The 12,090-nt window shown below is 35.6% G+C and overlaps 1 protein-coding gene across 13 annotated transcripts in view; it reads left to right on the forward strand.

Annotated features, from left to right (window-relative positions):
• Positions 1 to 12,090, forward strand: part of CCDC91 (coiled-coil domain containing 91) — a 457,065-nt gene that overhangs the window by 102,884 nt on the left and 342,091 nt on the right. For 12 of the 13 annotated variants that reach the window (XM_049882721.1, XM_049882732.1, XM_049882720.1 and 9 more), the window contains 2 exons: positions 4,270 to 4,313; positions 6,655 to 6,733. In XM_049882721.1, the coding sequence (XP_049738678.1) occupies positions 4,284 to 4,313; positions 6,655 to 6,733 (109 nt within the window). In that variant the 5' untranslated portion in view covers positions 4,270 to 4,283. Of the gene's footprint in view, positions 1 to 4,269; positions 4,314 to 6,653; positions 6,734 to 12,090 lie in introns of those variants that run through there. The other variant, XM_049882727.1, reaches the window with a different exon arrangement.

Below are 12,090 nucleotides of genomic sequence, written 5' to 3' on the forward strand. Positions count from 1 at the left end.
TGAGTCTTCCTCCAATCCTGGTGCTGTGTTCTTCATATAGTCCAGTTTCTTGGATTGTTTGCTCAGTATACAGATTGAGTAAGTATGGTGAAGTGTTACCCCTGATGCACACCTTTCCTGATTTTAAACCATTCAGTATTTCCATGTTATATTTGAATGACTGCCTCTTGGTCTATGTACAGGATCCTCATGAGCACAATTAAGTGTTCTGGAATTCCCATTCTTGGAAATGTTATCCATAATTTGTTATGATCCACACAGTTGAATGCCTTTATATAGTCAGTAAAATACAGGTAAACATTTTTCTGGTATTCTTTGCTTTCAGCTAAGATGTATCTGACATCAGCAGTGATATCCGTTGTTCCACATCCTCTTCTGAATCCAGCTTAAATTTCTGGCAGTTGCTTGTCCATGTACCGCTGCAACCATTTTTTAATTATCTTCAGCAAAATTTTACTTGTGTGTGATATTAATGGTATTGTTTGATAGTTTCTGCATTCTGTTGGATCACCTTGGGCACAAATATAGATCTCTTCCAGTTGGTTGGCCAGGTTACTGTCTTCCAAATTTCTTGGCATAGATGAGTGAGTGCTTCCATTGTTGCATCCGTTTATTGAAACATTGCAATTGGTATCCTGTCAATTCCTGGAGCCTTGTTTTCACCAGTGCCTTCAGTGCAGCTTGGAGTTTTTTCTTCAGTACCATCAGTTCTTGACCATATGCTACCTCCTGAAATGGTTGACGGTCTACCTCCTGAAATGGTTGCGCGTCAACCAATTCTTTTTGGTACAGTGACTCTTTGTGTATTCCTTCCATCTTCTGTTAGGTTTGTTGAAATCTATCTCAAATGTTTCCTCTTACCTGAAGTGTTTCAGGATGCTTCCAACCAGGTATATCATGTTCTGAAAATATTTCCTCCTATTGGGAAAATTTTCTTCTTCCTTAAAGCTCTTTTATATCTTTTATACTTTGTAGTTGCATGCTTTTCTTATACTCTGCCTGCCCTCTTCTGCAAACCAGGCTGTAAATGTCTTGAGGATTTTGTATATAATAAATTTGTAACATTGAGTGCTATGTATATGTTTTACCCTCTTGTGTGTTCTTCTTGTAAAATATTTTTAGAATACTAGCAATACATTAAATACCAAGGGGAGCAAAGTTAGAAATTAATATACTAGAGCAACAAAGACATTAAATTTAGATATAACCCCAGAATTCTCAGAATTGTTAAACCTAGATATGAGATCTTTCAATGTAGTGCTCAAGTCATAACATTGTATACATCTTTCCTCCCACAAGACACAAAAAGATTAATTGCATGATATGAACCATATGATCTGCCAATTTTTCAGCTAGACACATGATTCTATAACTTAGTGACAGGCACTTTGGTGTAGCTGCATTCTTATAATATTTGTAGCTTAATGGGCTATCATGTTAAATGCTAGAAATTTTCTAAGAATTTATATGTAAATGTACTTAGTATAAAATAATGTTTAAAATGTATTGGAGCATCTAAATCCGTAAAGAACCTACAGTTTGTAATGTATCTTTATAAAACCAATTTTTAAATTATTTATTTTGTAAAATTGATTTTTACAAATCATTGCTACTAATTTTTCTTCTCATTTTTTAAAATGTTCAGAAGGAAACACACTATTATAGGGTTCGAAACCTAAATTATATGGAGAAAGATTATTATTTTAAAAATAATGATTTTATTTCTTGGGTTCTGTGTTTTAAGAAACTCAGAACACATTTATTTTTTTTAAATGTCTTAATAGTTGAAAAGAAAGTAGAGGAAAACTATCATCAGACTATCATCTGTATTTTAATATGTAAAAGTTTCTGGGGTATGGAAAACATCAGTGGTCACTAATACGTTCTTTTGTAGAGCTTAATCAGTACTTAGGAAACTGATGGAATTTGGTTTATTACCACAAGCAAACAGACTGAAATGATTGTTAGGCATTGGTATTTGTTTTTGTTTTCAAATTTTCTGGCACCTTACAAATAATTATTAGGATGTGACTTACAAAAACACATAGAAGCATTACTCTAAAAATTCCACTCTCTTGAAACCATTTTATTTGGGTATCACATTTGTAAAAGCTAAAAATAGTTTTTAATTGTCTCCTGAGATTTGTGGGATACATGTAGAGAAGACAAACTTGGTGTTTTATGGTTTGACTTGGTTAATTCTCAGTATCCATGTTACTCTTTTTTCCTAATTTCTTTGTTTTAATTGTGTCTTAGTTAGCAATTAAATAAAATTAGTTAGCAAGTTAGGTTCCCATTTAACAATTTTTGTACAACTTGTTGCATGACGTTTGTTATGTTTTTCAGAAAGTGTCAACATTCTCATTATTTACATTCTTTTTTGTTATGCTTCCATTCATCTAGCTTCCCTGCCTTTCCTTAGCTTCTCATCTTTGTTTTAGGGCAAATGTTGACAACTTGGTCTCGTGTGATTGATTAAGGGAGACTTTTTTTTTCTTTCATAATTTCTTCATGAAAAATGTAATTGCATACAGATTTCTATTTGTTTGCAACACAAAATTAATGTGAATTCTATTTCAAGCTAACCACCATAAAAAAGTTTCTGAAAGTCTGGTTTATATTTTTTAAGTGCTGTATGTGGATGACTTATTCAACCTTAATTTTTAGAGAAAAACATTTTCATTTTTTAATTTTTACCGTTTTGTTAAGTCGTGGGAATGGTGATAATACTATGGTTAATATAAAGCCCTTCCCATTTATAATATATTTTTGTCTACATGTATTGCTTTTAGTGTCATTACCTCCTGAGTGTTTGTGAAAAGAAATTTTCTTTGCCTATTTAGACAAAACAATCCTGGAGATAAATATTGAGTTTTTCCCCAAGCATAAGTGTTAATTTAAGTGTGAAGGCAAAACATGATTACACATGACTACTGCTTCATCCCTTAAAGCAAAAGACTTCAGAAAATTTCTTTAGCATTACTGCTTAACATATAGTTTAATTTGGTTAGCCACTTTTTTTTAGAAGTTGGAGAGAATTGTTTTCCTGTAGTCAAGTCCATCTTGTATTACTGAGTCAAATAAACTATAATTAATGTTTGGGTATGCTCTTAAAAAGATAGGAAAGGAAACCAGTTATTAGGTACCGGACTATTACTTGTAGCTACTGATTCTCAATTATAGGTTCCAAGTTGTAGTTTGAGAAACAATCTGTATAAGAATTTATTTTTCTAATTAGTGTTTTATCTATCACTTGTTGCACTTTTTCAGATATTTTAGTTCTCTTATGGTTTGCTAGAAAAAAGCTTATTCTATTTTTTTTTTTTAAGCCCAGGTTCTAATGTTTTTCTCCTTCTGTATTTACGACATACATTTAGGACAAATTAAAGCACATGCTATCTTACTACTCTTCTCTGTAACACGCTTTAAGGGTAAGGAAGAGAGAAATTCTGGGTATTCATCTGTGTTTTTCTCATCCTTAGTCTCCCACGGCAGCAGAAAGATGTGGCAGTCTACTTCTGTAAAGATTACGCCTTGAAAACCCTATGAGGGAAGTTCTCCTCTGTCCTGTAGGGTCCGCATGAGTCGGAATCAACTCAGTGGCAGTGGATTTAGTTTTGGTTTTAGTCTCCCATGAATACATGACTTGATTTATCTTGATCAGCCTAGTAACTTACTCTACATTTTTCCAAAAGTGCAAAGCAGCTTCAGCTAAAAATACACCTATCAAAATGCTCCAAAAATTGTGGCCACAGCTCAAAAATGCTGATCAATTTTGAAAATCTAAATTAGCCTCGGCCATGAAACCCAGGGAAGAACCTTTGTGGTGGGGGACAGATTTCCAAAATTTCACCACAGCCCTGTTCTTCGCTGGAGTTTATGCTGATGTTGCCAGACAACTGAGGAATAGATGCAAAAAGCAGGAAGCATTATTGAATTGAGCCCCAGTGCCAATTTGGGAAAAGCAAATTAAAATGTAAAAGAATATTTTTCCACCCCTGGCTTCTCAACATAAAATGGCAAAATACATGGTTGCTGAAAAAGTTACAGAAAGTGCTAATTTTGCCAGAAAGTAAAAACCAATTACTCATTCTTTTTGCAATAATAATGCATGCATAGATAGCAGTTAAAAAATGGAAAAAAAGGTGTTTTTAACTCAAATGAAGTATTTTGATTTACAAATGAAAGTGCATGTACATTTAAGTAGAAGAGTTTTGACATAATTGAGTATGTGTGTGGTCTTGTTTCAATGTCTTTTGATTTTTTCAGGTTCCACTTGAAAAATGGATGATGATGATTTTGGTGGTTTTGAGGTATGCACTTATTTTACTTAAATAATTGTTTAGCTTTCTGGGATTATACTAGAGGTAACTATTTTTGAAAATGTATTCTTATTGGGAGTCATACTTTTTTCTTGATCATTTTGAATGTAACTCTGGAAATAAATAAAATCAAAGAAAATTTAAAAATCTCCCCTCTGAAAGTTAAAATTGATTTATGATTATTGAACAGTTGGTCTTGCCCATAGGAATGGTTTAAAGTGAGATAATTAAGTGCTACCAGTAGAAGCATTAAAAAAGAGGTTTTAAAAAATAGTCAGCAGATGATTTTGTTGGGATACATGTCTATTAGGAAATACTTGTGAGATGAAGGATGAGTATTGAAGCTCCTGTCATACATTTTCATGTTTACACCTGTAATGAGTTGATATATTAAATACATAGCCTTTTGGTGGTTTATAGACTAATTAGTATGTTTGTGTTATTAGATTATTCTCTCAGGTTTGGGTTGGATGCCTACTTGTAAGTGGAAATTGTTAGCTGAAGAAGAGCAGTGTCCTTTCCTTAATTCTTTTCAGTGTGTGTTCATTTTATTGAAATATTTTATAACCCAGTTATTTTTACACAGCCAGTATAGTCTTGCAGGAAAATCTCTGGATTAGGAGTCAGGATGCCTGAGCTGAAGTCCTGCAACCTCCATCAAGTGAGCTCTGTGGTTTTTTTTAAGTAAGATTTTTACCTAGTTTAGAATTTGGTAGCAAAGAGATTGTGAAAAATTAAGGAGTATAATTAATGACATTAATGGGAAAAATAGGATATTAAGTGTATATTGAGTGTTTTGAATGTCATGAAAGAGGTGTTGGCTCTTTAGGTTAGAATCATTTTCTCTTCTGCTAATTGTCAGTATGAAGGTATTTAAGTATTGACAGACCTGTTTCTGTGTTTCATTTAAAACTGTTTTTTGTTTAATGCATTTGTAAATTTTCTACTTCTTTTTCAATACTTTGTGTTTTGTTGGATGATTAAGTCTTATTTATGTAACTGAAATGTGACATTTAAAGTTCTGAAAAAATTCCTTTCATTTTGAGGCAAAGAGAGGTTTCAGATATCATCTGACTTAGTTTGAAGGTTACAACTAGTATAAAACTCGCAGCTGTTGAGTCGATTCTGACTCATAGTGACCCTATAGGGCAGAATAGAACTGCCCCATAGAGTTTCCAAGGAGCGGCCGGTGGATTCAAACTGCTGACCTTTTGGTTGGCAGCCAAGCTCTTAGCTACTACGCCACCAGGGCTTTATTTAAACCATGCTTGATGTATTATACAAAGAAAAAAAAAAAAAGAGTGGATAGTGCTTCTTAGAGTAACAGTTTCACTTCAATGTTATATTCAATAAATCTATTCCTTTCAATATTACATATGGTACAATGTTAACCAACCATTACAATTTAGTTGTGGTTATTGTGTTTCTTTCTTTCCACGTTCTGTTGTAGAAATATGGAAGACCTCTGTCATTGGTTACATAAACATGTTCATTTTTCATAGTTTGTAGAGAGTGGCTACTGTATTCTATGTCACTGGCAGATTGTGCCGTTTAACTTTTTGGCTGATAACTGAATATAGGATCCAAATTGAAATTCAGACTCCTTTATTTTCAATAATAATTTTGCTGTGACTTGAACATCTAAGAGTTAGAAAACTCTGCAGTCTTACCCATGAACTCAACATTCAGTAATTGCACCATTGTTTTTAAGTTATTAAATAGGAGAGCCTGTTAATTGAAAATGTTATCTTTAGGAATTCTTTAAATGTTAAATGCTGGTATCCTGTTTCTTCAGATCAGTCCGTAGTTAGGTGTTATGCTAATTTCTTAAAAAGATTTGATCTCTGCATTTTAAAGGAAAAATTCTATCTGTGTGTATATATAGATATAAACATACATCATATATATATTTACATTACAGAGATGTGTAAATATTGTGATGAATTAGGTTAGAGTACTTATATATAAAGCCCTCAAGTGAAAATGTGATCACCTCTGCTGTTGTGAGTTGCAATCAAGGTGTTTTTGACTCATAGTGAAAATGTGATATATATAGAATAGAAATTATATTCCAAATGTAATTTCTATTCTATATATCCTTAATGTAAGGAAGGAAATATTTTACTTAAGATAATAGGGAATATTAGATGCTGGAAGTGATGAGTAGTGGTGGAAGTGGTAGCAATGAAGACTGAAAAGCAATTGGGTGTTAAGAGGGAATGTGTAAGTGTATCATTTTACAGAAGATATGCTTGTAGAACTGGCCGGCTTGATCACTTAAATGCAATTTCTGCTTTTCTGATTTTAAAATAATCTTGCCTTTATTTTCTAGGCTGCAGAGACTTTTGATAGTGGAAATGGAGAAACCCAAACCATGTCTCCTGCTATTCCTTGGGCTGCCTTTCCTACAGGTAAGGGCTTTCAGTAACTAGAATTTTTTTTTCTGTTAACATTTTTGCCTTTTGTTTGAAAGTCTGTTTCTCACCTTTACACTTGGTCTTCTCTGATCTGAAAAATGGAATGACCCAGATATACTCGCTAATGTAGGTTTTTCCATAACAAGTTATGAATTGCATAACAAATTATGCAATGGTGGCTTGAGGCCTGATTCTAAAAATGGTATCAGGAACAGTAAATGATATTAAAGTACAATATACATTTTCTAATTTGTCTTAGTTTTAAGAAGATGAGGTGTCAAAGAACTTTTTCTAGGATATCAGTTCATTAGTTAATGTCTCCCTTCTTCTTATAGTCTAAAAAAATATATCATCTACTAGTATTTAAACTTAGAAGATTTTTGAGAGCCTTTCAGAAACATTGAAGATTAAAGTCAAGCCATCCAAAAAATTAAATACAACATAAATTCCATTATTTAGAGATGGTTCTAATAAAATCTAATGTTTAATATAATGTATGTCTGAAGAGTATTTTGAGATTTTAGACTTTTTATTTCACCAAATCATTGTAAAGTCAGGATTAGATGAAAATGTCTTCCTTTAACAGTTTTGTGTAGTTCTAGATTATTAGAATTATTCATCTTATAAACATTGGTACGTATTATTTATTAAGCAGTATGGGGGATAAAGATGTATAGAACATAGTCTAGCCCTTTCCTTCAAGGAAAGGTAGGGCAGGCACATGCATATTTGTAATATGAAGGGTATTTATAATTGAAAAGACTTTCATTAGTATGTCATTCTATCATCCATTCTTCGAATACTTATTTCATGCCTACTGTAGAGTCAGTATAAGTCGAAATTGACTTGATGGCAACAGGTTTATGAGTCAAATGATAAGGAGTTGTGTTAGTGCAGTGGTTAAGCCCTAGGCTGCTAACCGCAACGTTGGCGATTACCCACCAAGTGGCTCTGTGGGAGAAAACACCTGGCATCTGCTTCCATAAAGATTACCCGACCCTGTTAGTGCCAAGTCAGTTACGACTCATAATGACTCTGTAGGACAGAGTAGAACTGCCCCCTAGGGTTTTCAAGGAACGGCTAGTGGATTTGAACTGCTGACCTTTTGGTTAGCAGCTGAACTTTTGACCACTGCACCACCACGACTCCTAGGAAAACCCTATGGAGCAGTGTTATTCTGTCTTGTAGGGTTGCTATGTGTTGGAATTGACTTAATGGCACACAACAACAACATGAGTCAAATACCATCCTTGAAGGTGGGCATATATTGTTAATCTGAGCTTTGAAGGATGCTTACGATTTCAATAGGCAGAAATGGGAGGGTAAGCAAAGCTTTTGAAGAGAGAAAAATAAATGGAACACAGTTGCAAATGATGGAAAAGAGATGACATAGTTAAGATGTTCATTCTCATTTCCAGAGCTTTATATATGTTGTTTCCTTTGCCCACAGTTGTTTTCCTCTGCTAACTAGTCCCACTCTCTATCACTCCCTTACCATACTGACTCCGATTTTTTTTTGTTACTTTTTGCTTTAATGTTTCTTTCCTGGGAAGTCTTCCTAGAGGCCTCTCCCATGTCTACATGCACTCATTACTGACTTTCATGTTAGATTGTAAGTTTTGTGGGTTAGGCACTGTGTGTGTCCTATTGTTGTATCTCAGGGAGTGAGCATAGTACCTAAATTATAGTTGGCCTTCAATAAATATTTGTGGAATGAATTCTTAAAGAAAAAAATGAATGAATGTGTAAGTAGCTCAGTGAATGAATAGATTAGGGTGGCTGCAATAGATAGAAATAGGAAGTGTTATGTTGTTAGGTGCGTTCGACTCATAGCGACCCTGTGTATAACAGGACGAAATACTGACCAGTCCTGCACCATCCTCACAATCATTGTTATGCTTGAGCTCATTGTTGCAGCCACCGTGTCAGTCCATCTCGTTGAAGGTCTTCCTCATTTTCGCTGACCCTCTACTGTACCACGCTTGATGTCCTCCAAGGACTGGTCCCTCTTGAAAACATGTCCAAAATATGTGAGATAAAGTCTCACCATCCTCGCATCTAAGGAACACTCTGCTTGTACTTCTTCCAAGACAGATTTTTTCTTCTTCTGGCAGTCCGTGGTATATTCAATATTTTTCACCAGTACCATAATTCAAAGGCGTCAATTCCTCTTCGGTCTTCTTTACTCATTGTCCAGTTTTTGCATGCATATGAGGTGATTGAAAACACCGTGGCTTAGATCAGGTGCACCTTGGTTCTCAAAGTGACATCTTTGCTTTTGAACACTCTAAAGAGGCCCTTTGCAGCAGGTTTGCCCAAGAAAATACGTTGTTTGATCTTTTACTTTCTAAATTTTATTTATTTATTTTGTTGTTGTTGTTGTTGAGAATATACACAGGAAAACATGTACCAATTCGTTTTTACATATACAGCTTAGTGACATTCATTACATTCTTTGAGTTGTACAACCGTTCTCACCCTTCTTTTCTGAGTTGTTCCTCCTTCATTGACATAAACTCACTACCTGCTAAGCTTCTTACCTAATCTTTCAGGTTGCTGTTGTCAGTTTGTTCTTAAAAGCATAATGCTCAAGGTAAATCCTTTTTTACTAGTTAAGCTAAAACTATTGTTTGGTTTTAAGATGACTTCAGTGGATATTTTTGGTTTAAGGTTTAAAGATTATCTCAGGGCAATAGCTTTAAGGATTCATCCACTCTCCAGAGCTTCAGGAAGTATAGAGTATGAGAGAATTTGAAATTCTGTTCTGCATTTTCCCCCTTTGATCAGGATTCCTCTATTGAATCGTTGATCAAAATGTTCAGTAATGGTAGCTGGGCACCATCCGGTTCTTCTGGTCTCACGGCAAAGGAGGCAGTTGTTCATGGCGGCAATTAGCCACACAATCCACATCCTCCTATTCCTAACTCTACTTCCTCTGTTGATCTAGGGGAATAGAGACCAGTTTTTGTGCCTCGGATAGCTGCACACAAGCTTTTAAGACCTCAGGCACTACATAGCGGACTAAGTGGTAGAACAGAAGCATTAAACACATTAAGCCAGTTAACTGGGGTGTCATGAAACTATGACTCCAGACCTCCAAACAAAGGAACCAAATTACATGAGGTGTTTGGTTGTACATAAGCAGCCTCAGCAGCTACTCCTTTTTTTGGTCATTGTTGTAAATACATCTATCACTTGTTGCATATGTACAGCTTATTGACAGCAATTACAATAATCGACTGTGCAACCCTACCCTTAATCAATGTGGTTTTTCCATCAACATTAATTAATTCCTATTTTTCCCCTCCCTCCTGTCCCTGGTAACCTCTTAAAAACTTTGCTCTTTGCACATTTGCCTTTTCTTGTCTTATTATATAAGTGAGGTCATACCATATTTGTCTTTTTGTGATTGGCCCGTTTTACTCAGCATAATGCCATCAAGCTCCATCCATACTGTAGAATGCATCAAAACTTCATTTCTCTACCGGCTGACTAGTATTGCATTATATGCGTATACCACATTTTGTTTATCCATTCATCTGTTGATGTCCACTGAGGTCGTTTCTACCTTTTGGCTATTGTGACCAGTGTTACAGTGAACATTGGTGTACTAGTCTCTTTTTGAGTCTCTGCTTTCAAGTCTTTTGGGTATATATCTAGGAGTGGAATTGCTGGGTCGTATGATAGTTCTCTTGCGTGTTGCTGTGATGCTGGAAGCTATGCCACTGGTATTCAGACACTAGCAGGGTCACCCATGGAGGACAGGTTTCAGCTGAGCTTCCAGACTAAGACAGACTAGGAAGAAGGACCTGGCAGTCTACTTCTGAAAAGCATTAGCCAGTGAAAACCTTATGAATAGCAGCGGAACATTGTCTGATACAGTGCTGGAAGATGAGCCCCCCAGGTTGGAAGGCACTCAAAAGATGACTGGGGAAGAGCTGTCTTCTCAAAGTAGAGTCGACCTTAATGACGTGGATGGAGTAAAGCTTTCAGGACCTTCATTTGCTGATGTGGCAGAACTCAAAATGAGAAGAAACAGCTGCAAACATCCATTAATAATCAGAACCTGGAATGTACGAAGTATAAATCTAGGAAGATCGGAAATCGCCAAAAATGAAATGGAACACATAAACATCGATATCCTAGGCATTAGTGAGCTGAAATGGACTGGTATTGGCCATTTTGAATCGGACAATCATATAGTCTGCTATGCTGGGAATGACAACTCAAAGAGGAATGGTGTTGCATTCATTGTCAAAAAGAACGTTTCAAGATCTATCCTGAAGTACAGTGCTGTCAGTGATAGGATAATATCCATACGCCTCCAAGGAAGACCAGTTAATACGACTGTTATTCAAATTTATGCACCAACCACTAGAGCCAAAGATGAAGAAATAGAAGATTTTTATCAGCTGCTGCAGTCTGAGATTGATCAAACATGCAATCAAGATGCATTGATAATTACTAGCGTTTGGAACGTGAAAGTTGGAAACAAAGAAGAAGGATCAGTGGTTGGAAAATATGGCCTTGGTGATAAAAACAATGCCGGAGATCGAATGATAGAATTTTGCAAGACCAATGACTTCTTCACTGCAAATACCTTCTTTCACTAACATAAATGGCGACTGTACGCATGGACCTCACCAGATGGAACACACAGAAATCAAATTGACTACATCTGTGGAAAAAGACAATGGAAAAGCTCAATATCATCAGTTGGAAGAGGGCCAGGGGCCGACTGTGGAACAGACCATCAATTGCTCATATGCAAGTTCAAGCTGAAACTGAAGAAAATCAGAGCAAGTCCACGAGAGCCAAAATATGACCTTGAGTATATCCCACCTGAATTTAGAGACCATCTCAAGAATAGATTTGACCCATTGAACACTAGTGACCACAGACCAGACGAGTTGTAGAATAACCTCAAGGACATCATACATGAACAAAGCAAGAGGTCACTAAAAAGACAGGAAAGAAAGAAAAGACCAAGATGGATATCAGAGGAGACTCTGAAACTTGCTCTTGAGCGTCGAGCAGCTAAAGCAAAAGGAAGAATTGATGAAGTAAAAGAGCTGAACAGAAGAGTTCAAAGGGCTTCTCGAGAAGACAAAGTATTATGACATGTGCAAAGAGGTGGAGATGGAAAACCAAAAGGGAAGAACATGCTTGGCATTTCTCAAACCGAAAAAACTAAAGAAAAAATTCAAGCCTCGAGTTGCAATAGTGAAGGATTCCATGGGGAAAATATTAAATGACGCAGGAAGCATCAAAAGAAGATGGAAGGAATACACAGAGTCATTATACCAAAAAGAATTAGTTGGTATTCAAGAGGTGGCATATGATCAGGAACC

Source organism: Elephas maximus, chromosome 4 (genome assembly GCF_024166365.1).
Source record: "Elephas maximus indicus isolate mEleMax1 chromosome 4, mEleMax1 primary haplotype, whole genome shotgun sequence".
Lineage (NCBI taxonomy): Eukaryota > Metazoa > Chordata > Mammalia > Proboscidea > Elephantidae > Elephas > Elephas maximus.